This window comes from Prorops nasuta, unplaced genomic scaffold (assembly GCF_024137725.1).
Source record: "Prorops nasuta isolate Cenicafe-Biocafe unplaced genomic scaffold, Cenicafe_Pnas_1.2 PNAS00004, whole genome shotgun sequence".
NCBI lineage: Eukaryota > Metazoa > Arthropoda > Insecta > Hymenoptera > Bethylidae > Prorops > Prorops nasuta.
This window is the reverse complement of record NW_027116801.1, coordinates 10,072,794-10,098,378: the sequence shown is the minus strand read 5'-3', so window position 1 is coordinate 10,098,378 and position 25,585 is coordinate 10,072,794. Positions and strand designations below refer to the sequence as shown.

The 25,585-nt window shown below is 38.3% G+C and overlaps 5 protein-coding genes across 14 annotated transcripts; 3 read left to right on the top strand and 2 right to left on the bottom strand.

Annotated features, from left to right (window-relative positions):
• Positions 1-23: 23 nt before the first annotated feature.
• On the bottom strand, positions 24-3,702 carry LOC136772874 (alpha-tocopherol transfer protein-like). Of its 5 annotated transcripts, none has more exons than XM_066726093.1 (7): positions 3,585-3,702; positions 1,619-1,827; positions 1,338-1,497; positions 1,191-1,252; positions 892-1,085; positions 563-776; positions 24-475 (listed from the first exon to the last, which is right to left on the bottom strand). In XM_066726093.1, the coding sequence occupies exons 2-7, from the start codon at positions 1,791-1,793 to the stop codon at positions 270-272; spliced, it is 1,011 nt and encodes a 336-aa protein (XP_066582190.1). In that variant the 5' UTR covers positions 1,794-1,827; positions 3,585-3,702; the 3' UTR covers positions 24-269. The 5 variants fall into 5 exon arrangements, with proteins under 5 accessions (XP_066582190.1, XP_066582191.1, XP_066582192.1 ...); XM_066726094.1 differs by lacking the exon at positions 3,585-3,702 and adding an exon at positions 3,092-3,270; XM_066726095.1 differs by lacking the exon at positions 3,585-3,702 and adding an exon at positions 2,968-3,106.
• Positions 3,703-4,216: 514 nt separating this feature from the next.
• On the bottom strand, positions 4,217-8,122 carry LOC136772871 (uncharacterized). Of its 3 annotated transcripts, XR_010822517.1 has the most exons (4): positions 7,752-8,122; positions 7,403-7,620; positions 5,780-7,339; positions 4,219-5,718 (listed from the first exon to the last, which is right to left on the bottom strand). XR_010822517.1 is itself a non-coding variant. In XM_066726089.1 (3 exons), exons 2-3 carry the CDS (start codon positions 7,591-7,593, stop codon positions 6,133-6,135), a joined length of 1,398 nt encoding a protein of 465 aa, XP_066582186.1. In that variant the 5' UTR covers positions 7,594-7,620; positions 7,685-7,813; the 3' UTR covers positions 4,217-6,132. The 3 variants fall into 3 exon arrangements, 2 of the variants coding, with proteins under 2 accessions (XP_066582186.1, XP_066582185.1); XM_066726089.1 differs by having other exon boundaries at positions 4,217-7,339; positions 7,685-7,813; XM_066726088.1 differs by having other exon boundaries at positions 4,219-7,339.
• Positions 8,123-8,639: 517 nt separating this feature from the next.
• Positions 8,640-11,668, top strand: LOC136772870 (protein GPR107). Of its 2 annotated transcripts, none has more exons than XM_066726087.1 (10): positions 8,640-8,780; positions 8,869-8,979; positions 9,070-9,233; positions 9,316-9,467; positions 9,526-9,752; positions 9,814-9,947; positions 10,033-10,300; positions 10,377-10,649; positions 10,729-10,895; positions 11,047-11,668. In XM_066726087.1, the coding sequence occupies exons 1-10, from the start codon at positions 8,694-8,696 to the stop codon at positions 11,186-11,188; spliced, it is 1,725 nt and encodes a 574-aa protein (XP_066582184.1). In that variant the 5' UTR covers positions 8,640-8,693; the 3' UTR covers positions 11,189-11,668. The 2 variants fall into 2 exon arrangements, with proteins under 2 accessions (XP_066582184.1, XP_066582183.1); XM_066726086.1 differs by having other exon boundaries at positions 11,035-11,668.
• Positions 11,669-11,897: 229 nt separating this feature from the next.
• Positions 11,898-16,942, top strand: LOC136772872 (probable G-protein coupled receptor B0563.6). 2 transcript variants are annotated; one of them, XM_066726091.1, is made up of 5 exons: positions 11,898-13,720; positions 15,520-15,669; positions 15,806-16,056; positions 16,132-16,422; positions 16,503-16,942. In XM_066726091.1, the coding sequence occupies exons 1-5, from the start codon at positions 13,495-13,497 to the stop codon at positions 16,764-16,766; spliced, it is 1,182 nt and encodes a 393-aa protein (XP_066582188.1). In that variant the 5' UTR covers positions 11,898-13,494; the 3' UTR covers positions 16,767-16,942. The 2 variants fall into 2 exon arrangements, with proteins under 2 accessions (XP_066582188.1, XP_066582187.1); XM_066726090.1 differs by having other exon boundaries at positions 15,806-16,422.
• A 1,478-nt stretch (positions 16,943-18,420) lies between these two features.
• LOC136772224 (frequenin-2) lies at positions 18,421-25,321 on the top strand. 2 transcript variants are annotated; one of them, XM_066725061.1, is made up of 8 exons: positions 18,421-18,950; positions 20,005-20,642; positions 21,385-21,409; positions 21,494-21,542; positions 21,634-21,723; positions 21,855-21,933; positions 22,024-22,112; positions 22,201-25,321. In XM_066725061.1, exons 2-8 carry the CDS (start codon positions 20,579-20,581, stop codon positions 22,366-22,368), a joined length of 564 nt encoding a protein of 187 aa, XP_066581158.1. In that variant the 5' UTR covers positions 18,421-18,950; positions 20,005-20,578; the 3' UTR covers positions 22,369-25,321. The 2 variants fall into 2 exon arrangements, with proteins under 2 accessions (XP_066581158.1, XP_066581159.1); XM_066725062.1 differs by lacking the exon at positions 18,421-18,950 and adding an exon at positions 18,966-19,096.
• Positions 25,322-25,585: the final 264 nt, after the last annotated feature.

Here is a 25,585-nt window from a genome sequence, read left to right as displayed (position 1 = left end):
AGATTCCTTGACAAAAATTTATGTATGCCTGTATGTGAAAATTGTTTATTTCTATGAATTACATGAATGATTTAACAGCTATTTACAACTACATTTTCCTAGTTGCTAAGAAATCTTCAGAAAGATGTACAAATCTGCCATTTTTAAAAGTATAAGCATATATGCTGGTGCCATGGATCTACAACTACGTTGCATAGAATGGGTATATAAACATGAAGAAATAGAGAAATAGGGAGGGAGAAAATTATAAACACGAGTATAGAAACACATCAATCCACCTCCAATTTCCTAAAGGAACCGGTTATACCGTACATCGTGGAGTCACTCGATCCAACGGTGGAACATCCAAAACCTTGTTTCAAAGCAGATACTGCACCTTCTCGCGCCTTTTCGGAATACATTTCGATACAAACTTTCATTTTGTCATGACTCAATAATTTCGGCCGCATATCCAATAGTTCCTTTCGCCACAAGTCTGTAAATAAAAATGATATTGCTTTTCATACGTGGCTCTCGCAACTTTACACAATTCGAAAAGAAAATCATGAAATCCTTATCTTACCAATCATCTCTTTCATCGGCATCACTCCACCATACTCTTTCGGCAACATGCTGGTATCGATTTTATGATTAATGGCGTCCTCCAGACTTGTATAAATCTTGATGCGATTTTTAATCTTTTCAGATATCAAGGACATTCCGAATTCTAAAGCAAATTTCATCGATGGATGTGCATTGATTGCATGAACTTCTTTGTGCCTCATTGGTACCGTGCGCTGAAACCAGCAACGGGTGGAAAACATCAGTTAGAGATAATAATACATATAGCTTGCTATACATATATGCATATGAAAATGAGACAATCAAGAGGAATTGACAAATTTATGATACCTCGCCATTTTTCACAATGCGAACAGCTTCCTTCGGCGTAAAAAGCGTCAAATGAGGGAAACTGACGCCAGCACCATCCGCAAAGTGGACGAATCCTCGCACCTGGCTCTCCTCGTCTTCCATCAAGGTCTCATAAGTAACCGCGTGAATTCTGCACATGTCTGCGTTGGTATACTTATGCGGATCGAAAACACCTTTGAAAGAAAAAAACATGGGAGCACGCAGGGACATGATAGAACATAAGATACGAATGTACGTATTCGGTCAGTTTCATACATATAGTTTATACAAATAATTACCTGGTCTGGCAATGATCACCCTACGTCCCTTCACATCGCGTCCAGGTGCAGCAAATAGATACCTGAAATTGTACTAAAATACGGTTAGAGTATACCTTTTCCACTGTGTTGCTCGTACAGATCATTAAGATTTTTGGCTGTCCGTACCCTAGAGTTAAGAGTTCCTCGATAGTCGAATCGGAGCAATCCAAATGATGAAAAGCAGGATGATAGACTTGACGAAGAAGCAGATAACGCTCGACAGCCTCTTGCGCCATTGGAACGTTAAACTTTTTGCATCGCAAGAATCTCAACAAAAACTGACCATCTAACGAGGAAAATCAAACGTGTCTCTTAAATTAACATAACGCCACGTGCTTATAATATCTGAGGCTGAACATTAAACTATGAGAGATTATATATATGCACATATATGTGAAGTGACTCACCGAGACGACAATTTTCTATGCGTGGATTCATTTTGATCCAGTCGCGCATCTGCATGAGTGCCTGGTCCCTTGTGTTCTTATCCTCCCTCAGCTCATCTTTCGCCACCTTTTGAGTGTCCTCGGAAAGGTTACACTCGTAATCGTCGGCATCGGTCACCCAATCGACAACACCCATTTTCGTACTTTCGTATTCCTTCTAATGAGAGATCCTAAACAAGAACACATTTATTCACTTTTTAGAAGCCTTGATCGATGCCTCTTTTATTATATAAGGTATATTTATAGAGGTCAATTTTCAAGCATCAAAATAGAAAGTAGTTGCGGCATCTCGTTATTTTGTAATCGGTTGAATCGACTAAGGTCACCAAATTGATCGGAATAAATCTCCACTGCGGAAATAGCAGAGCTTTTCGCTTTTTATATTCCTTCCACGACAATTAACTGCTTCGAAACGGTACATGCCGAGGAAAAGAGTGAAATGTCTATTCAGTGGGCGAGCATCGTACACCGATAATTAACAGTTCCAATGCAACAAGAATCTGTAAAAATCCATGCGAGCGATCATTTACCAGCCAAGTATCAATTAAATTAATCGGTTTATTGACCCGCTAGACCAGATTCTCTTCCAACCGAGTGATCCCAATTTCGTAATACACAAAGTTTTAGTTATGCATGATCGAAAAATGAAAGTAAACATGGGAAAGAGAGGTTTAGCACAGTTCAACTGACCCATTGGCCTCCTTTCACGAATGTGCCCGACGCTCACGCAACCCAACTCGTCGATTACCTGACACATACAAAAAAAAAAAAAGATCCTTTTTAAGACACTCCTTTTCTACGGTCAATAGAAAAGTTACGTCAATACCACTCGCCAGATTTTTCTTTTCAGCATGGTATAACCTGTGTATGACATAACGTAATTAATAATAAGCTAATAATACACGACCAAATCATCGGTGTTCCACGTACATGGAACGTACACAGAGTTTTATGGACCACGTGCACGCTTGCCTCTCGCAGAACCCTATCAGCGTCGAGTTATGCAACAGCTTTCCCTGCTTATGCAATCCATTCGGTTATTCACCTGTCTTTGTTCTTTTTCGATAGCCCAATAATACGTATCCTTTTCTACATCTCCGACGCGTCAAACTTTCAAAAGGTCGTTCGTTAAGAATTGTTTTCTTTTCCAAACTACAACATCCTCCTCATCGTTAATTTTTCTCCATCATCGTTAGCATTGTTATTTTTCAATTTTTCACTCGTGACGCTCAAACATTGAAAATAATATCCTTGCCCGAAATTCTATTTTACGCTATACTTAGTCAAATCCTGTAACCCCGATCACTGACCGCAGCGACTACTCCTGGTTAATGAAAGCACCAGTCTTCCGCGTAGAAAGTATAAGTTAACAAACGTTGTACATTTGCCATTACATCAACCGCGTAAGAGTTTTTTTCCAACGTAATACATTACGTGTTATAATTAACTTTCTTTCTTCTCGTTCCTCTTTTTCACTCGTCCGTGTCTCCCCGGTTGCACGACAAGGATGAACGAACACACACGGAGACTTTTCTTGGAGAAACTGTCACCAGGGGTACGATAAGTGGGCTCGCTTTCGGTTGGAAACGACGAAGAAAAGTTGCATCGATAACACCGAGCTTTGCGACTGGGGAGTCGGACGGAGAACGAGGAAACAAAGAGATGATGAGTAAAGGGTGGGGTAGGGGAGGGGGATGGAGCAAGCGAGAAGGAAGGAGACGCATCTGTGCAAGGTATAACGCATAAACCAATAATTTTAACGACTTTCACAATAGTCATCATTCAACCATTAATTGCAGCATCTCACATAAAAATATTCCCAACGCACAAAGAGCCGCATAAACACGCTTGAAGTTAGCGCACCAAGGTATGCTTTGCAGAAGAGGCAACACAGGAATAATGGAAATAAAACAGATTAAAGACATACCCTGGTATGATCCTGCGGCTGCTTACTCGTACCACACGACTGCCCCCGCCAGTAGACCGGCCGGTCTTTTATAATTTCCAGAGGCCCCCGTGCTCGTTCCTTTCCTTGCTCATTACTGCCTCTCCTTCTAGCTCCCTCTCGACGCTCTCTTCGCTTAACAACTTTGAAACTTTTTTTCCGTAAAGAAAAATTAATCACAGAAGAAAATGAGGAACACTAAATTTGACGAGGATAAGGAAATTGCCGAGCACTGTGATTAGATCATTTTTCCAAGGAATTGATTCGAGCTTCCTTGCTCTGGTAATTTTATAAGAAGACTGTGCTGTGCGGATTATGCGCTAATTCCGACGTATATATACTTTTCGACAAAAGTAACCATTTCCTAACGAGTCATCGAAGCTCTTTTCTTCTTGGCAAACTCAATGCTGGATATGATCGAAAGGCTACCGGTAATATAACAATGGTCCCGCTGGCTGCAATTTTGTAGAAACGCAATTTTTTTTCATACTCGTACCATCACCATCGTCGCGATATGGCAAAAACTTCCGGGTTTCCTACTTACACCATATACTATTATTAAGATATCTTAAAAATGCAAACGTACTGCGGGGAAAGCTACGAATAATTTGACGACGCGTCTTCGTGTCTGGGGAAGATCTTTATTACACTTTTCGATGCATTTTACATATATCTTGGTTACTGTTTAGCATCGATCGCTTCGCTTAAATTAAACAAACTCCTCGATTCCTCGTTCGTTCCTGCCTTCTAGCAGATATACCACTCGACAATCATTTTCATAACGCATTTAAAACGCTTTACTAAATAAATATCAAAGTGGACTCAAGCGAGTCATTCTTGGTACGTTTAAATTGAATTTTCTAATTTTGTCCCTCTATGCTCATTCTCTCTCTCTCTTCGTAGTTTAAACAAGAATAAGTTCTTTAAATTTAAATCCTATTTGAATAATAATATATTAACGTTAACAATATATTATAATAAGAATAACGTATTTAATTATGATTGTAAATCTCCGTTACCTCATCCGATGATGTTGGCATGCATTATTCTACATATATGTAAATAATTTTGTTTCCAAACGAAGATCCACGGTAAGAGTCCCAGGATGTTCGAATATCTTGGAAACCAAACATTGTAGAAGAAAAGAATGATTGTAGACATATCTTTAGTAATTTTAAGAATTTACAAGGTGACATTGGTTTAACCTAGGATGAAATGTTGAAGGACGTATGAAGGTCATTTAGAGCTCTCTTAAATAGGATGCCCCATATTTTAACACAATATTCTTGTAGCATATCTTTTAAGAGCTTATAATGAAACGTCATGTTAATATGTAATTAGGACTAAGCTTTTAAAGAAACTACTTGGATTTAAAATTATATGATGTAGGTTTGAGGTTGGCTATGCATATGCAGAGGCATATATTCGCTCACCAATCTTTAATTTTACTTCCGAATATCTCGTAAAGGCCTCGCTTAAATGGGTACATTACCATAGTGCTGGAGAAATCATTTATAATAATCTAGGTGACCTTCAATTCTCTTCGACGCTCCACCCAAAGTTAAACTAAAGAGACCACATCTGATGAGTTTTTAAAAGTACTAAAAATATACAAAATAGATGCTTATCTTTTGAGATACTCGAACGTCTTGGGACTTTTGCCGAACCCTGTATAATAATACACAAAGTACGGTGTTACATCACTCTGGTATGTACACGTAATGCACAAATATTAGACAATTTACTTCTTCTTTCAGACTAACGAATTGTTCCAATTTCTTACTAACATTTCAAAAAATAATTTAGATAACGAAATTAAGACTTTTTAAAATTATAAGTACACTACGAGGTAAGTTATGAACGTATATAATTCCTAATCCCGAGAGGATATTTTAAAAGAAACTGTTACTTTCTGCTCAATAAATACACGTGTATTTGTTGTTTCTTGTTACTATAGTAAAAAAAAAGGAATTGCTTAATATTATACAATAGAGTAATAAGGAAGTCCTCCTCCAAATTTCAACATAACTTTATATCATTGCAACAGCACTAATGGCTTCTTCCATAGGTACTTTCACAACTACAATAATGAGTAGTTTTTTTTTGAGCTTCACCACTGTAAAACGATTAGTTTTGTATTACATGATTTAATAGGAATGCACACTAAATATCTTTACCTATCGTATAAGCCGTTGCGGAAATATAACGCACGTTTATTTAGTATCATGGATTGAGCAAGTTTCGCGTAATAGTAAAATAGTAACGTTACATGATAATTATGTAATGGAGATATTGAAACGAGACGTTGCATCCCGCAATAATGAATAACGAATAGCTTCTACAGTGGCCAAAGTTCCATTAGATTTGAATCTAACGTTATCGTTCTACCATACAAATTCTTTCTCTGTAATATAGAAATATTTATTTTCCTTTACAAATGTAAAACGTCAGTCTCCAATGTTTACTACAATAACAATGAAAATGTTTATTCTGTTGTTAAAATTCGTCTTTTATTCACCGTTTTCTCTAATTAGGATCTTCCAATAACTTGTACTTTAGGGTATACTCCTTTACAACCAGTATTAGAGTGCCTTAAAATTATTTTAATATCTTGAACTTGATTGTCTGTTAATTTTAAATTGCTCTCTTCCGCTGCTTTCCTGATGCATTGCTCCATTGTATTTTCATCTATTGATTCATATTTTATTATACTTGTTTTGATATTGTTATTAAAAAACTGTGATTCGAGTATTTTTACATTTTTAATCAAGCTATTGTTACGCACTAAACTCTCATCAATTTTTTCCATATTAAATATTGCTACTATTGTAGCACAAATATTTGTTTCACCTTTTATTAGCTTTACTAGTCTTATGACATTTAAAATATCATCTTCATTTAAATTTTCAAGAATTAAGAGATTGCAGGTTTGGGATGAAAGATATTTCAAGATACTATCGTTATCCAAAGGAGGAAAATATTCAAAAACTTTAGTAACTTCTTTAATAGACTTTTTAATTATTCCAGTGCTGTAAGATTTGCCAACACCAGTACCACCAATCAAGCAAGCTACTCTTACGCATGATTGTTCTTTCAATAAAAAATGAGATAAGGCTTGAACAGCTTCAGCTTGGCCATAAATATTTTCTTTTAGATTTTCAGACACATTTAAATAATTAGAACAAAAATCACAGTCTTTTGGTTGCTCAATTACGTTTTCATTGAATAAGATAGCTACCAACAATACACTTATAGGGAGCAATGTGAAAAAGAGTATTTTATAGAAGCAGCTGATTTTCTTATCCTCCTGGGATGTTTTCACAATTAATGGGCGAATCCCTTTTTTTATGGGCTTATTCTCTTTTCTTGCTCCATTTTCATGTTTCATATTACTCAAACAATGATTTATCTCTGCCACACCTATGTGTGACTTATCTCTTTTTTTAATCGAGCACAGTGAGTTTAGTTTAGCTCGTGTTATTACTCGATAATTCTTTTTGTCAGCAATCATTTTAATTAATTTTGCTTCCATCATATCACATTTAATAGAATTAGTATCATTCACGTGAGGCTGTTCCAAATTACCAATCATAAATTGATTTTCTTGAACATAAAAATTATTCCATTTACATATCTGGGTTTGAGGTTTGAACTGATTGAGTGATGTAGTAGTAACAACACTATCTGTATCACTGTGACTTTCTGCATTTTTTGTCATTTCTGAAGTAGTTATCTGCCTGCACACAAAAGCATATATTAATAAATTGAGACATTCTAAAACTGTCACATGGGACAAGTACCTTGTGTTGAAATCTTCATTAAACATTTCTTCATACCGTCCTACAATATTTAAAGAGTTTTTTGATGCATCATTAGTCTCTCCTATAATAAAATCTTGAAAATCCTGTGATTCAGAGACACTAGATGACCTTGATGATCTATCCTCTTTTTTCAAATCAATTAATGCTAAAGCTGCAAAGCTTTTCTCCATAATGTCCAAAAATATTTGAAACCTTTCCTACAAAGGAAAACTGTGAAATTAATAACCTCTTGGTATAGATAAAATATTACGTTTTTCTTACTTCGGTTATTCATTTTTCCATGGTATAAGAAGCATGCATTTGAAATTATTAGAAAAGTTTAGTTTACCTTGTCTTAAACAATACGCAACAATAATACAGAATTGATAGCTATCGTAAAATATTCTAGCAGACTTTTAACTATTAGCCTGATAATGAAACGAATGCGGTGTAAGCCATACGTAACCGTAAAAATTAATACTTTGTAATTTAATTTATCTATTGTCTCAACAATCTTTGCATATAGCGAGATTCACACAGAATGACAATTAAAATAAGGAATTGCTGGAGTGAAACGGTCAAAAGATTTACTAGAAAGTTGTGTTTGATATCGGTATTTTGTTTCCTGTCTAGCTGTCTGCTAGTTTGTTTTCATTGAACATTTCTCTGTTTACGCTGTTCTTCTCTCCAGCTCCTTCCTTCCATCAGTTCCATCCAATCCCAATCCACGTTCATCGGTTCATGGTCCATCTTCCATCTTTTGCTCACAAGCACCCCTAGTTTCCTTACCTTTTTTCCAATTCTTGCTCCAAATCCAATTCCTATTATTTTAGTTATTGACGTACGTGGAATTTGGAAGTGGAGTTGGTATTGTAAGGTAGCTCGCTACTCGGTGCTTCGTTCAGATATTTCAATAAACGTAAAAAACTTTTGGTTAGAAAAGTATTATAGAAGTGATAGTAGTGAATAATAGATTAATAAAATTCTTAGAAGTATATAGGTTTAGAACGTAATCTTTGAATATATTAATAATTCACATTGTAAGCAATCATAACATCGTAACCATCGTAACTGATCTTACAGTCCGAAACTCCGAAAGAAGCAGGAAGGAAACAGAGTTAATAGTTTTTTCACTAGTACTATTTACTTTGCGTTCATATTCGCGTCAAAGAACATTTTGGTCTTTAAACTGTTGATAAATAAAGGATAACCATACAATAAGTGCATCAATTGTAAAATTATTATCCACTGTATGATATGAGCATATGACATTTCTTTCAACAGCAGCAGTATGCAAGAAAAACATCTGCTCATTTGTCTTTTACTGCTATTATCTATTTATTTAACACAAGGAAGAATACACAAACTTGAAGCACGGGTTAGTTTCTTTATCTTTATCTTATGATAATTTTGTAATTGCAGCATGCAAGTTTGTTGTAATATAACATGATTTTTATATATTACAGAAAGATGTAAGACGATACATTTCTCTTAGCACATTTGGCTTTTACGAAGGAGGTATTCTCAATGTTACTCTTACCAACTTTAAGGCAGATCCATTTGATGAAAATGCTGTGGTAGACTATTATTATTATTATATAGTTGAGGGCTTTTATTGGCAATGTAGGATGTAATATGGTTTTTTGATGATGTTTCTATAATTTTAGTTTGGATTTAGTCTGGATCGAACACGCAGTGATGCCATGAATCCTTATTTGGATAGTCATCAAGAAAGATGTTTACTGCAAGATATTTCTACACCAAAATCAGATCTTGATCAAAAGGATGATAGTGCAATTATATACTTCACCATGGACTTTAAAAACTTAATGTAAGGTTTGGTATTAGAAATAATTTTCAATCAAACTGTTTAGCTAGCAAATTATATAAAATTAGAACAATACAATTTTTAGATTAAAAGTGAATTGCAGTCATACTGTAAAAACTGTCCATCTTTATAAAGATTCCAATGGAATGGTATTTAGAAGTAAACGAAATTCTACACCAACAAAATTTAGTGATACAGCTCTATTTCCCAGAAAGAAGCGTAGTCTTTTGTCTCAAAGTAAGTAAAAGTTTCAATAGTAATTTTACAATTTTTAACAATTTATTTATTTATTCAGAATCTGAACACTTCATTGATTCAAATGACGCAAATACAAAGCCTGAGAGCTACACGTGCTCTCAGATAAAATTGCCAATGACTGTTAAAACAGTTAACGGTGAACATTTTTATAATACCAGCTTTGCAATGTATGTTGCCAGCCCTGAAGAAGAGGGCCTTTACAACCTTTATTTTCACAATTGTCCAAACTATAGATCTGAAATACAAGTGGCTTTAGATTTTAAGGTAAGAATAATTTATTGTTATAAAATCTTGGCAATAATATATATAAAATATATAATTTCAGATAGAGATAGCAGAAATTAACTTTAGAAATTTTCTAAGTGCGGGGGAAATGCCTTTGCCAGCTCTTTATTCCATGATGGCTCTTCTTTTCTTTTTATCTGGCTGTTTTTGGGTTTTTATCTTGAAAAAGAGCAAGTAAGATCCTAATAATTGGCGCTAGTTTATTAAATTCTTTATTTAATATAAGTATGCTGCATCTTAATGCTTTGCTTTTACACAGAAATCCTGTCTTCAAGATACATTACCTGATGGCAGTTCTAGTTTATTTAAAGTCTTTATCATTGCTTTTCCATGCAATCAATTATCATTTTATTGAAACAAAAGGCCAACGTGTGGCAGCTTGGGCAATACTTTATTATATAACGCACCTTTTAAAAGGCGCGGTCTTATTTATTACAATCGTTCTCATTGGAATCGGATGGAACTCTATCAAGCATATTCTAGCCGATAAAGACAAAAAACTGTTTATGATTGTCATACCGCTACAGGTGATGATAATTTAGCTATTAATAAATCAATGAATAAGTATTTTAGATTTGAGAATTGTGTGTCTAAATTTATTAGGTATTGGCGAATGTTGCTGAAATAATAATCGAAGAGAGCGAAGAAGGTGATATTGAGCATAAAACGTGGAGAGACGTTTTTGTATTTGTCGATTTACTTTGCTGTGGTGCAATTTCATTCCCGGTTATTTGGAGCATAAGGCATTTACAGGAGGGCGCTCAGGCGGGCGGCAAAGCTGCAATAAATTTACGAAAGCTCAAATTATTTAGGCACTTTTATATTATGATACTTTGCTACATTTATTTTACCAGGATTATAGTATACTTACTAAAGGTACATTAGTGCCTTATCGATTACATTGTCTAAGATTTATTATCATTCTTACTATTAACTAATGCTATTTTTTATTTAGGTTACTGTACCCTTCCAATATGAGTGGCTTGACGAAATGTTCCGCGAAATGGCCACTTATGTATTTTTCGTATTAACTGGTTATAAATTTCGGCCGGCATCAGCCAACCCTTATTTCACAGTGCCTGCTGATGAAAATCAAGCTGAAGACGACGACATGGATGTTGTGTTAGTATTATCTCATAATAAAATAGCATTATCACACGCTTTATGTGTTTTTAACAATTTTAGTAGTAATTTAAGTTAAGGCTATAATTAATGTAACTGGTGTGTTTCTGATTTTTATATTCTAATTTTACGATGTCAGTCTTTTCTCTAGTGTTTCTGGCGGTAGTGGCGTAACAGAGGGATTGAACAAAGTCAGCAAAGTGATCAGGCCTACTACTTCCGAAGCTCCGTCTAACCAAGAAGAGATGGAGTCCTTGTTTAATCAAAAGGAATCTTCGCATGAATACGATTGAGCTAGGCTGATCACATACAATGATTATTTGAATCACTGATCTCACAGGGTACTCTGGTTCTTTTTTTTTCCTGTCAAAGATCCATTTCCATTAAAAGCGGTCATTGAACGGAAATTTGAGAAAGATAAGGGGAAGTGGTAAAAATATTTGTCGCAGATCGTGCTAATGATTGGCTGAATTTAATTTATAAAGCACAGACACTAGCGGGATCATACGTGTACTTCAGCTGCACGATTCATTTATCCTGTGAATCAAAGCAGCTCCAAATGAATACATATACATATATATTTATATATATTTTAATTTAATGAATCATAAGTTCTTTTATTTTTAAAATAAATACTCTCCATTAATAACGTGTAAAGTATTATTTTAAGATGATTGCTAAATGTACACGTTGCATTCTAGCACGTACATATCAGTATTATTATTAATATTAATGTTACCGTTAAATCAAGTTCAATTTTAAGGGAGAAATATGAAAAAAAAAAACAAAACGTCATGCAGGTGACTATCAGAAAAATTGATTACTTCTCTTTTATTACAGAATTTGACTACCTTGTGCACAAAATTTAGCAAATTAAAACATTTGGAAGAAATGATGTAAAATGTCTCTCGAATGCCTTCAGTGCTTTTGTGAAATAATGGAGCGCATGCGTTCTTAGGTCACCGGCTTCCGTTTCTGTCTCAGCGCGATGCTTGAGTCGAGTTTCCTAATTCTGATCAGTTGACGTTACACCGCGCTCCAAAAAGCTTCCTCGCAGATCGGCCAAGGTCTTTTTCTTCCTTTATATTAATCGCAGCCTTCGTTCACTCGAGAAGGAAACAAAATAGGCACTATAATAATCATCGAATAGTTGCTCGCGTGAGCCTTCTTACGGTATATATTAGCTGAAAAATGTGAATGATTATAGGGAGGTAGGCTCACAAATGCGCATCAAATTTTGATATGTTTTTATTAATTGACAACAATAATATCAGGTATCGTATAGAAAGCTACAGATTCCTATACTTAAATATTATTTCCACAATTACGTTGATTATCAATAACTGCAAAAAATTTAGTATTTTAAATGAGCATCTTTTTGTTATTTTCATTTTTCTCTCAGTTTTTCGAGAGATTGGTTGCTTTTAAAACAATGCAGTTTATTGTTATCGCGTCGTGCAAAAAGTAGCCGGCCGGCGATGTTCATTTTTATCATTAATCCATATTTTGCGGACAGGATATATTATAAGAGGGTGCAAGGATCCCCGACAGTGGTATTATGTTAGTGAACTTACGCGTAGCTATATAAGATAGCAGAGAGAGGGTTTTGCTGTCTTCTTCCCCTTTAGCGTCTTAACGCGCATCGTAGTAGGTCTGATGGAGAGCGCGCTCAAAGTGGGAAAAAAAAATTCCAGTCAGCTCTTCTCTGAGTTAAATTAAAAATCTTGCCGCTCAACGTGACTCGTGTTATTGATTTTTCGCTCGGTCCAAGCAAAGCCCTTTTGCCGTATTATGACTTTTGTAATTGCGACCAAGATCCCTGGAGTTTCTTAATCACATCGCTTATAGTTGTCGAATCTGAAAACTTTCAACGTGACCGTAATTTTAATCTTTTGTACAACGCGTTTAAGCGATTTCTAAAAAAATATGTATACATGTATTATTATACCGTAGGCATGCGATATAAGGATACGGCACAACTAGCCGAAACCAATTTCAAGAGGATTAAACAAGTTTTTTGCATGTTTCAACAAGTATTTGCATATAATATCGCAAGCTTAAGGCACGACCAGCCAGATCCTCTAAATATGTAAAACTACAGATGAAAAGTAGAGAAAAACTTGTTCCATCCGATTATCGTAATGCGAACGTTGATGGCTTTTTCTTTCTCCATGCATGTTCGGTATAATTATACTTGAAGAAAATTACGTGTGATTGTTTATGTTAGTTTGAAATAAAATGGCGTGTGGTATATAAATTATCAAATAGAGAGAAGCCTGTCTGGAGAATCTCGTGTCGGCGAAGAAGGACGACGGTTGCTTATTGGACTATCCATGAAGGGGGGCAGCTTGTACGAGAAAATGAGAAACTTTTGCCTAACCTGTTGCTCATCGTAGGTGCATAAAGTCGATAAAAGACTTTGCAAGCACGAGTCCGGCGCGTGCTTGTTTCAAGAAAGATAAAGGAGGGAAGAAGAGAGCCATGACTTCTCTGTGGAAAGAAGCTTAATAGCAGGAGAATCAAAGGGTTTCTAACGGAAGAAGAAGAGGAAGAAAGATGCTGACTAGGAATAATATTGAACACTGATGAATCTTGGTGGATGATCGTTAAAATGATGGACACCTTCAATGCCAGCAGCATACGCATCTGTCGTCATCCCGAAGACTTTGAACTCATTGAGGATTCAAGGACTCCGGTTTTGAAGAGAATTAGCTATGGCATTGTTATTCCTGCCATCTGTTGCTTCGGCATAATCGGCAATGTTCTAAATTTGGTAGTTCTTACAAGACGAAACATGCGTGGCACTGCCTACATTTATATGAGAGGTGAGCTCCTATTCTTCGCATGCAGACACTCGTGTATCCGTTATTATATCAGGCATCGCAATTAGCTCGGGGACAGAAAATTTCATGGCTATCCAAGCGAGCTTAAAGCAATTTCCGATTTCCGTCCTGGCTAGAGAATTCTGCTGCATTAAGAGGAAATTGCAGCACAATTCGATCGATTCCGATGCTTCTATTCATTTTCTCGTTAAATATATTTTTTATATATTATATTATATATCACACACACACACACACAGTTTTCTATAATTGTATATAAGAGTTACAACGAAACAATTTTCACAGATTTGTCATTCATTCTTTTTTTGATCGTGGTTACGAGGGTGCTATAGAAAGTGGTACGAAAGTGAGAGCATTGGAATGGATAAGCAAATGTAGACACGAACACGCGTATACCTATAGGCGCAAAGAGGAAATGCAGCTATCCTTCCTGCCTTCTTTACTTCCTTACTTCCGTCCTTCCTTCGTGCCATCAGAATGCAACTTTTCAGTCTATCATCGATATGCACAGCGTAGCGTGGCAGCCCTATCGAGATAGATTAGGAAGATGCTCCAGCTTCATAGAGCAGTACGTGCCTTTGAGAGTGGAAATATTGCAAATCGTGGTGAAGCATTGGTGCGAACAAATTAAATTTCTACTTTAAAGAAACGCAATTGGAAACGTGCGCTGCAGTGTCCTTATGAAAGCTCCCCCTCAACGCTCTCTCTTTCTTTAATATACCATTCCAACGTACCGAATAAAAATTCATGAATCTGCATGCTATAACGAAACACTCCCACAAATTCATGGTTTCAATTGAACTGAATTCTCGATGATAAAAAGGAAACGATGGATGATCGATAGCTTGATTGAAATTTTCGAGTAGCTAAAAATATGCTTGGAAATGAATGTTGATTTTATTTTATTTTTTTTTACCGAGTGCTTTACGTTAGAGCTTTTGGGAAGAGTCGGGTTCGATGGGAAAGAGAAAAAGATTGTGTATAAAAAGGGAGGAGGAAGAATTTTCTTCCAGAGGGAAGAGTCCTTCTCGCCACGATTAGCGTTCGGGTCACGGTAGGTTTTGCAATTTATATGCGATAGGATCAGCTTCGCTTCTCTCCCAATGTAAAAGATAGCTCCATAGGCACGTATGACAGGTAGGCCAACGTTGAAAAACGCTCCTGATATGATCGATTTTTCCTTCTTCCAAAAGCTCCTTTCCTTCTACAGCTTCACTTTCGATTGACACCTCATTTTCTTCCTCTCACACATTTTTTCTTATTTCTCTCCGTTCGTCAACCGTTATAGCATATAATTTGTCGAATAATCAGTTTCATCGATCCTATAGTCAGATTCATGCGGGCGGTCGTACTACGTAAGTTCCCTTTCTACTTTAAAAAACATTTAGAATACAAATTACATAAAAGGCACAATTAGAAAAATCCATGCTTCTGCTACTCGATGGAAAATTACAAAAACGTGTCATTGGTATATACTCTATAGCTGGATACGCGTGAATGAAGAGTTTGGAGATTGGATCGTTTTCTTCCTGACCAACCGAATAAGTTCTTCGGCAAGGTAGATTTCATTCTGTCATGTCGTTGCTCTTCCAAGCAGTTCCCTCGCAAACCCACTCACACACATGTATATACGGGAGGATGATAAAATTTTACCAACAGCCGAAACAAGTTTTTCCATACTAGAAAGGGGGAATACGAAAAAACGATATTGAAAACTGCACACTAATATACATAGTACATATGTTTATATAACACTAAAATCTTTTCCTTTCAAATTACAGGATACTCTGCGGCAGCGCTTTTAGCAATTTTCTTCTGCATCCCATTTTCACTGAGAGTGCTCATCCACAATGAGATTGGACGCTGGAGCAATTGGCCGCAAGCCTTCTATCACGCTCATCTCGAGCTTTTCCTGGGGAACGGTTGTCTCGGTATTAACCCTTTCTTTATCCTTTTGATCTATCCCTGTGCAATATCGTTTTATTAAAAAACAAAAATAATAAATAACACCCACACACAGAATATACAAAAACAGTACAGAAAATAAATAAAAATAAACGTTACCAGGCGTGGGAGTTATGATGCTTGTTGCTCTGACAGTGGAGCGTTACGTGAGCGTGTGTCATCCGGGACAATATACTCGGCCACTTTGCGGCCCTCCAAATCTCACGGTGGCCCTAATACCACTGGCCACTTTTCTCCTCTATATCCCAAGCATTTTTCGCGGCGAAATTACGACCTGCCTTTTGGCGCCAAGCGGTCCCATTATTTATCAGAAAAGAGACAATCAATCCTTCCTCGATTCTCTCTTCTATCAGGTATACGTAAAGCGTCTTCTCTTCCTCGCCTTAATCCTTGATATCCTGCACACTAATTTGTTCTCTCTTTTTCAGGTCTACAAGGTCATCCTCGAGATGATTTTTAAAGTGGCACCTACGGTGCTTCTGGCTGCTTTCAATTTAAGAATCATGACGGTTTATAGAAAGTCTTGTGAGCGAAGGCGTCGCATGACTCTGGCAAGGACTGTCAGCAGCAACGACGAAGATCCGAGAACTTTCGCCGAAGAGCGTCGTCTGATACTTCTCCTGGGTAGCACCAGCATCCTTTTTCTACTTTGCGTCAGCCCCATGGTCATTCTCAACGTAACGCTAAGCGAGAGTAATCTCAGCAACTATCCTTATCAGGTAATTCAAACTTTATCGCCTGTGCCCCCCCCCCCCTCCATCTTCTCTACCCCTTTTCGTTCATCAAAAGCACGTTACAGGTATTTCGAGCACTGGCCAATCTCCTCGAGGTGATTTATTACTCGATGACCTTCTATATATACTGCCTGTTCTCGGAGGATTTTCGTAACACGTTGATCCGTACCTTTCAATGGCCTTGGCGAAGTGGCAGCCAAAGCGGAAGAGGCGGAGGTATTAAGCCGTTTCCAACGTCAAGACCGATCACCACGACAATTACACCACCAGCGACGACAGCTGTTGTTGCGCCTGCAACTGGTCACTTGTCGCGTGGCGCCAGCGTTTAGTTATGGCCACGCTACTTTCTCTCCATAATACCTGCACAATTTAACGCCCATTACCATTAAACGCTAAACCAATCGATCTGCTCGTTCTATAAATCTTTGTATAACTGCATAATTTACGTGCGGATATCGAACGAGCAATGCCGAAGAATATACAGAGGCATCGGATTTTAATAAAGACTGAAAAAAGATGACAAGTGTTTGTTTGTCCTTTGTAACTATAGTTATATATAAAAGTGTGCTAGTTTCCTTAGCATCGCGTGTCTGCTTGGGGTGAATCGCGGCAAAGACCTCTCTGTTTTGGTTCGCCCCGTTGTTGCGGCGATATCGTGCAAAGAGTCACGGTCATTAAAGCAGGGATAGCGAGATAAGCGTAAATGTCATCGAGGCTTTGTCAAATTGTGCGTAACTCGATATATGCGTGGACAAACGTCCTGTTCAACGAGCCAACCTGCGCGTTATCAAGGTGAGGGGGTATTTTCTCTCTCTCTCTCTCTCTCTCTCTCTCTCTCTCAATAGCGCGCGCGTGCTTTTCCTCCCTTTCCATGCCCTTCCCTCCCCAACCCTCCCACCTATCTACCCTCCTACTCCACTTTCATCGGGGGCGTTGCTGGGTCGATACAAGGTGGCTTTTCTCGCGAAAACTACAAAATTATACCATAAAGGCTCGAAAATCTTTCCTCGAATCGGGAGAATTGGCCAAAAGTGGAAGTCAGGGCACTGCAGGGTTCAACGACCCTCGAAGCTTATTTTTCTTCGGAGAAATCCATTTGGATGGAAATGAAAATCCATCGTTATCGCGTAAAGAGTACAGAAATTTATTAGCACGACTGGCTATAAACGTCGGTTGTTCAAAAACTTTAATACATTATTTATACATAACGATCGGGAAGCAAACTCTCGCAAGCGTACATTTAAAATCTATCGACCCAAGTTGGAGACAACAGCAAACTCGGCTTTACTGCTTCGCATTGTCGGTTACCATGTGTCTCTCGCGAACACGACCACGATCGATTTACAGTTTACGGCGAACGTGCTATTATCATTTTCCGATCGTCTTTTTGCACACACGCACACCAGTGCACATATATATATACGTATATACCGTGCAGAAAGAGCGTATGCATCGCGCAAGAGGAACGAAATTGGCCACGTGCCCAAGAATGCAAACCATTTCATTCAGAGTTAACCCTTTTTATTCCCCCCAGCCCTGTTCCGCTCTAATCATCGCTATCCCATTCAATGAAGAAGCACTTGTTAGGGTGGGTCGATTACAAGCGAAGCGGAAGAAAAGCCAAGCAAGCAGTCGAGGGTCTGTAAGAGGGAGGGACAAATTGGAGCTAAAGAGCTTCCCTAAGCTGATGGTAATAAGAGAACGCGCGTAAGATGTAGTGTTAAATGTAGAGCTGTGCTGCTTGAATCTCTGTATTCCAGTCTCTCTCTCTCTCTCTCTCTAAAGTGGGAGAGAGGAGATGGGAAATTTTCTGGCAGTATGGACGCGCGAGAGAGTGGTATGGATGAGCGTGGAGCAGTGGTTAAGGGTGGTGTGGGTCAGGCAGTGGTAGCGAGCGAGTGGCTGCTGCTGCGGAGGTTGCGTTTGGCTGGCGCAAGCTCAGTCAGAGTTCTCGCGGGGTGTCTGACTGGCTGCGAGCGAGAGAACACAGCCGGAGCAGTATTCCAGTGGAGGATGCGATGCGAGTCGTCCGAGGGGACGCGGCGTCTGTAATGTCATCGGTCGGACCGACGACGACGAGTCGACCGAGAACGGCGGACGGACGTGCTCTTGTTGTGCATGACGACAGTGCGAGCGAGCACCCCGTGCGGATCCACAGTGGACAGTCTCTCTCTCTCTGCTTGCTTCTCCACCATCCGCGGCTGACCGATCCTTCGTTTTCCACTGCGCCGTCTGAGCCCTCCTCGCGAACGACGCGAAGCAGCAGCAACACCACAGCAGCATCGCAGTAGAGCAGCAAAAAGAGGAAGGGCAACAGCAGCGAGCAGCAGGGGAGCTTAGAGCCACGCGCCACTAAAACAGAGGGAGAGGGAGAGAGGCAATCGAGGCGGCGCGGCGGGTGACGAGACGAGCACGAGCCTCGCTCGAAAGCCAGTCTGACGCCAGGCACCGCGACGCTATGACGCTATGACGTCACTGAATCGCGCTTCACCGACAATCGAGCTTTGCCAACGGTGAGGACTCATGAATGAGAATCTCGATCATCCTCTCGAATATTTCCAAATCTACACACACACACCCACGCATAGCTCCATTCACCACCTCAGAATTACGATCAATGAAATTTTCATCATCCAGACTATATCCATCGTAATCACACGTACGTTTAAAGGTCACGTTTCTATTTTCTCCTCGCTGTAATGATGTCTCGCTTGACATCCTGCCACCCTTGCAGCCGTGACGTTCAACAAGCTATTCTAACAAATATTTGTCGAATTTTATTGTTATCAGATATATGCATGAGTATATATCCATAGAGGAGCAGAAGGAATTGCCAATTTGACTTTCAAATAGCTCGGGTTATTCCTTCTTCGGTTTAATATTCCATGTTTCACAGGATTTGTATCCTCTTCGGTGTCTTATAACAGCATATATATATATATATATATATATATATATAGTGGCGTATTGACTTTCTCTCGTGCAGAAAATTTCGTCGAGCTTCGAAATTTCATTTTCATCCTTTATGTTGCATCGGCGCGTTGCTAAGATCAGCTTTCACAAAGATACTTCCACGAGCATATAAAAGGACAGTTATACGATTTACCATTCCTTACTCTTTGCATAGGAATCACTCTCGCACGATTCTCTCATATTTCTATCCTCTGTAATTTTATTATCCTTTTTCTCCATTTTATTCGTTCCCTGCGCTGCCTCGTCCTATTGGCGAGCTTTATGAATGAAATGGGCTCTCGGTTTAAGGCATCTTCTATATAGGCCTAGGATTACTTCGTACATAATATACAGTATCTTTGATAGTAGTAAAAGTAGTGGTGCGATGGTGGTGGCTGTAGTAGTAATAGCACAGTAGTAGTAGAAGCTGTAGTAGTAGTAAGAGGTCAAGGCTGTAGCTCAACCTCGACCGGGAATACATCATTCCAAGATACATTGTCAGCAACGTCACGCTAACATTTTCTTTGCTTTCCACTAGAGATAATTATCGAGTTTTCTGATTATGCTGGAAACCGTTGGGAGAGTATAGTGCAAATATCATTGCCACTTTTTCAGGAATTTTGCTTGTCTTGGCTGACACGATTGAATCCGAAGGCTTGTGATATGCTACACGTAAACTACTTTAGCAGAATATCAAAAGCTTCGCTCGAGTAAGCCTTTTGTTGCGAAGAGACTGACGACCTGTGATAAAGCACGATTATTGAATAAGCAATATTATGAGAGATTGTCATTGTTTAAGGAAGGTAGTGGCTCTTAAAAACTGATATGGCCAACTAACACGATATCTCTCTCGAATAGAGAGAGAGAGAAAGAGGGGGAGGTTAACGAAATAGAGAGCGATAAACCGTGAAAAGAGCTTTTCAACGTGTTCCTGTTTTCCTAACACGTATGCTGCAGCCAGCCAACTCGAGTGCTACCTGACACTGGTCTCTTTCCGATGACCTTGAAGATTTCAATTACACTTTTACCTAATTAAAAGGCCAGAAGAACTCCTCTGTCTAGTCCTGATCAAACCCTGCGGAGTTCAGAGATTCGTTCTTCGTAGCACGAGCAAGGGTAGAGACGTTCTGGAAAAGCTCGAGAAGACACATCGATTTGCAATTGAATAAATAAGAGTCGGTGAAAAAACATGGGCAAGAAAAATAGCAAACTTAAGCAAGATACTATCGATCGACTCATAAACGACACCTATTGTAAGTATATACTTTGTGGATATAACCTATATAACAATTCTCAAAATGTATATATACACTCGCTTTGATTCATCCGGCTGTCCGTAATCATATTAATTTTCACAATTTTTCCACGAAAGATTCGTGGAGAACGTTCCCATTACCATTAACGAGTCGACCCGTCGAGGCTTAAAAGAACGATAAAAGCACGCGCCAAGGGAGAGGCAGAGGTGAAAATTACGCGGATTTACGGCGGGCTATTAAGCACCAGCGAAGCTACCGGGCGACAATTATCGCTGCGAAATTGAATGTCCGCCGTCCATACAAAATAACGAGCGGGTTACTTGCTGACGGGTCGAGAATCAAGGAGAACGAATGGGACGAGCCATCGAGCGAATGAGATCAGTGATTTCGAATCAACGTTCCTTTAACTTGGACCATTCGCGTCCAATCGTCGAGCTTTATTCATTTTTTCTTTTGCGAGCCCCAAAACCTTCATCCGCCCTCGCACATAGTCCCCCTAATACCGCTATATATCTCTGTGTACGTGCATGTATATACGGTAAACGATTTGCTGGACCAATTAGTACCGACCAACTAACTCGACGACTCTCAACACTTGCCACTCTATTTGATCGGTAAAGTAACGCGCGGCTGTGTGTTTTTATTTCTCCAAATTTCTTAATCAATCTCTGCACTTTTTTTCACACACATTTTGTTTGTCGTCTGCGAAATATTGAAAAAAGCCGTCTCTGTGTTTCAGTTACCGAAAACGAAATCCGACAATGGTGAGTAAACGTTAAAAGAAACGAAGCTTTCTTCTTTTTTTCATAATTTGCCTTGGCACGCTAAGAAAGTTTGTTTTCGCACAGGCACAAAGGATTTCTGAAAGACTGCCCCGACGGTCAATTGACAGAGCAGGTACGCTTTATTAATTAAACAAGTGCTATTGTTTCAAAGTTCCATAAAAATTCACGAGTTTCTTTCTCATTTCGCTGATTCACGATTGCAGGGCTTTATCAAAATCTACAAGCAATTCTTCCCTCAGGGTGACCCCTCGAAATTTGCCTCGCTTGTCTTCAGAGTCTTTGACGAGAATAAGGTACGTTCTAGAATCCGAGGAGAGAGAGAGAGAGAGAGAGAGAGAGAGAGAGAGAGAGAGAGGGCTGGGAAGACGAGAGAAAATTCGATGGAAGACGGGGAGAAAATAATTGTACGCTTTTTTCGTTTCAGGATGGCAGGATAGAATTTGAGGAATTTATCAGGGCGCTTTCTGTGACGTCACGGGGCAATTTGGATGAGAAATTACATTGTGAGTAAAGAGAATCAAAGTTTCGCCATACACGCCGTATAGATAGCGAGGGGCCATTCGCTTTCTCAATGGTCACATTTCTTTTCTCAGGGGCTTTTCGATTGTACGACGTGGACAACGATGGCTTTATAACTAGAGATGAGATGTATAATATTGTAGAGGCGATATATCAAATGGTGGTACGTAATTTGCCGAATATCTGCAGTTAAATGTATAAGAGAGAATGGTGCTATTGGCATTTTTCTTTTCTCTTGTCTCAACCAACAGGGGCAACAGTCACAAGCGGAGGACGAGAATACTCCGCAGAAAAGAGTAGACAAGATTTTTGATCAAATGGATAAGAATCACGACGATAAGCTGACTCTAGAGGAGTTTCGGGAGGGAAGCAAAGCTGACCCGAGAATCGTACAGGCGTTATCACTGGGAGGCGAGTAACCTCCTCCATGGGTACAGCGACTGATTTTCACGAAAGCCAGCGATAATCTCTCGACGTATATTAAATTTATGCTAATCGAATCAGACTGAAAAAGCTGTGACTCGAGCCTCACTGCGGATTTTTGGCAAATTAACTTTCAACCCTATCAACCTAATTAACTTATTAATGTCGCAGCAATTCACCACCCTTCAGCTACTCTAATATCCTAAGATGCAAGTTCCAAACCATTATAAGCGAGAGCTATATCCAAAAGTTAAGGACGTTCGAAACACCCGACCGACGTTTTAAACTTAATTTTCTCGTTGATGGTACGGATTAAAATTCTGAAAACTTTAAATAATGCTGCTCTTTTGCGAACAATAACTCGATTAATTTTCTAAAATTTCAATAAATTGTCTTAGTAACTAAAAACGAATGATGGTTAAAAATAATTCAAAATTCTTAGAAATAAAATCAATTGCAAAATTCTCCCATCTTTTTCAGGATTTTTGTCCGCACTGTTATCGTTTACGAGTATGAATGAAAATTAACTGAAAGTGGTATATCTCATCCACGATTTTTTCGTGAACAGTGTTGTGAAATTTTGCAACAGCAGAAAATAGCGTAGTGTACTCTCTATCTCCTATAAGAGAGTAGCTGATTTCAATTTCACTGATTTATTCTTACCATTGTTGAATTTCTTGCCAACGTCCTTAAACACTCTACCTCTCAAGTAAACTTTCAAAAAATGACTTATTACTGTTACTACTTCACGATTCATGCGAGATTACAGTTTTTAGCTTCTCTTATAGTCTTATAATTGCACTATGCTATTGTTACCAGTAAAAGAAAACTTATAGCAATCTCGTATTAGTAATAATAATGATCGAATAATATTGACGGAGGATATCGGATTTTTCTATCATCATTCTTATAGCTATAATGCAAGTTTTTCATATTTCATCTTCCTCTACTTCTTCTTCTATTTCTGCTTCTCCGCGAATGGTCTAAAAAAATTGAAAAAAAAAAAATCTTAATTAGAATATAACTACATGCGAGTGGGACATTAATACCGAAAAAAATGGAATGTACGTATAGTTGTGTGTTATTAGAGGAAAGTGGTGGTAGTAACGACGTTAGCATTACATGGGATTGAATTAGACCGGAATTATGATGAAAAATGTCTTCCAGGGGAAAAATTAAAACTCCCGAATGCATCCGATATATAGATGCCATCGATTCTAAACCCAAACGGAAGCCTTAGTAATGAAAGATATTTCTGAATCTGCCAAGCGGCTAAACAGATTCCAAATTGGTACGGGAATCGTGAGAAAAGGATAGCAACAATCGCGATCGTTCGCTTCATAATTATCTCTCTTATAGTTTAAGCAAATATTATAGTGTTTAGTTACACTCAATATTTAAATTGTGATGAGCCACGTGAACACACGGACCGCGCTCTCTCTCTCTCTCTCTCTCTCTCTCTCTCTCTCACGCTCTCTTACACTCGTTCTCTCTTTACCTCGTACAAATTTCAAAGCAGCTCGATATATTGGTTAAGCTTCCGTTTATTCCTTTTGCACCGTACCAACTCGATAACGAGAGCATATGACAGTTTCACTATTGGCACAAATGCACGACATTCTATGCGTTTTATCTAAAAAGTAACGCGACGTCTAAATACGCTTATAAAGTATTATTGGCTATACATATACTATATACTCTATATACGTAATATATATATTCTGCAATAAGAGGTGAACGGGTACTTTGAGCTTTCGGCTCTTCAGCCTGAAATTGTACTTTTGCGACAGAATACACGAAGCTTGTATTTGTGATAATTACGTTTGAATACAGTACGATATCTCAATAATTCCGCGTAACCAGAGGAGGTTAGTAATTAAAAATGAAAATATTCTACAAAATATTTTTTGGTTTTATATTTCAAATCACCAGACAAGCACTATATAAGATTTTTCGCTCCGTGCATACCAACACAATTATAACAAACTTAGTATGTGTAATAGTTTATACGTATATTACAAAATTTACGTATAGATACTGCTGATAATATGCATATGCACAGAGATACGTATTTTCATCTTAATATCGGTGTGTCGGTATGCACACAAATAAATGAGAGCATAAAAGTTGGGTAAGATTCGAGCTGGAAAATATCAAATCCGTATTATTCTGAATATAATTATTGAGAGAGAGAGCTTGTTACACCGTAATCCTTAAAAACTGACACGTAATTTTTAGGCAAGGTTACATAAGCTTCGATGTCCTATACAAGTATACTATGATTATTGTGCGATACAGCACACGTACACGTACACATTGTTATACGACGATGATGTTTGCTTTATCGAGCCATTTGCAATTAAAAGAGAAAAAATTCCCTATACAATCATATTAAAGTTTAAAAGAAGCTTTTCAGCGAGAGTGATAGCATACGTATTTCCGTCAAGTGGTATTTGCAATAGGATTTCAAGTATTGTTACTACATATAATAATTGCAATAAAGTTAAAGTTTACCCATACGCGATTCTGTCGAGGGGAAAGGGTGCGGAAAGAAACTGACGAGCGTTATAATATCCAGTTGCTCAATAATCCACGGACGCGTAGGTCGAGTATATATAGAAAGGATAAATCGCGCAATCCTTAGAAATAACATTTTTTTATGAGAAAAGACAATTTTTCAATGATCGTTACCGCGCTACACTTGTAAGTATACGAAGGTACTTCTGTACTATATATACTATAATATCTAAGAGAAATGGAGTTAAAGTCAATTTACAGAGACACAAATATTTAAGGGACTCCTCCGCACATTCGTTTATTCCACTCTGTTGTATTCATCCAAACATTTTTACAGCAACTCTTTCGAAATTCAAGTTGGATGGCAGATCAAGCGCGCGCGCGTGTGTGTGTGTGCATGTGTATGGGTGCGTGCGAGTTAGTTTAAGAAAAGAGAGGGAGGGAGAGAGAGGGGGTGGGTGGGGGTGAGACGACAATTCGCATAATATAGTTGATCCCGCGTTGAGAACTCTATTTTTCTATCAGGCCTTTTCAAACGGACGCGTTATTATATATATATATATATATAGCCTTTTCTCTCCGTTTTGACTTTCGTCCTCGAAGTCCTCGCCGTCCTCACCGTCCGATTAAAAACGCCCGATATTGTATCAGCTTCTCTTTTGTCATTCCGTATGTTTAATAAGCTCTTGGCAGCTG

Coding starts and splice junctions, on each gene's coding strand:
- LOC136772870 (XM_066726086.1), top strand. CDS start 8,694: ATGCAAGAAAAACATCTGCTCATTTGTCTTTTACTGCTATTATCTATT. Junction 9,234..9,315: donor ATGGACTTTAAAAACTTAAT/GTAAGGTTTGGT, acceptor TACAATTTTTAG/ATTAAAAGTGAATTGCAGTC. Junction 9,753..9,813: donor AAGTGGCTTTAGATTTTAAG/GTAAGAATAATT, acceptor ATATAATTTCAG/ATAGAGATAGCAGAAATTAA.
- LOC136772872 (XM_066726090.1), top strand. CDS start 13,495: ATGATCGTTAAAATGATGGACACCTTCAATGCCAGCAGCATACGCATC. Junction 15,670..15,805: donor CCTGGGGAACGGTTGTCTCG/GTATTAACCCTT, acceptor AAACGTTACCAG/GCGTGGGAGTTATGATGCTT. Junction 16,423..16,502: donor TCAGCAACTATCCTTATCAG/GTAATTCAAACT, acceptor AGCACGTTACAG/GTATTTCGAGCACTGGCCAA.
- LOC136772224 (XM_066725061.1), top strand. CDS start 20,579: ATGGGCAAGAAAAATAGCAAACTTAAGCAAGATACTATCGATCGACTC. Junction 20,643..21,384: donor ACTCATAAACGACACCTATT/GTAAGTATATAC, acceptor TCTGTGTTTCAG/TTACCGAAAACGAAATCCGA. Junction 21,934..22,023: donor TTTGGATGAGAAATTACATT/GTGAGTAAAGAG, acceptor TTCTTTTCTCAG/GGGCTTTTCGATTGTACGAC.
- LOC136772874 (XM_066726093.1), bottom strand. CDS start 1,793: ATGGGTGTTGTCGATTGGGTGACCGATGCCGACGATTACGAGTGTAAC. Junction 1,498..1,618: donor CATAGAAAATTGTCGTCTCG/GTGAGTCACTTC, acceptor TTTCCTCGTTAG/ATGGTCAGTTTTTGTTGAGA. Junction 1,253..1,337: donor GAGGAACTCTTAACTCTAGG/GTACGGACAGCC, acceptor GTACAATTTCAG/GTATCTATTTGCTGCACCTG.
- LOC136772871 (XM_066726088.1), bottom strand. CDS start 7,593: ATGGAGAAAAGCTTTGCAGCTTTAGCATTAATTGATTTGAAAAAAGAG. Junction 7,340..7,402: donor AATGAAGATTTCAACACAAG/GTACTTGTCCCA, acceptor TTTTGTGTGCAG/GCAGATAACTACTTCAGAAA.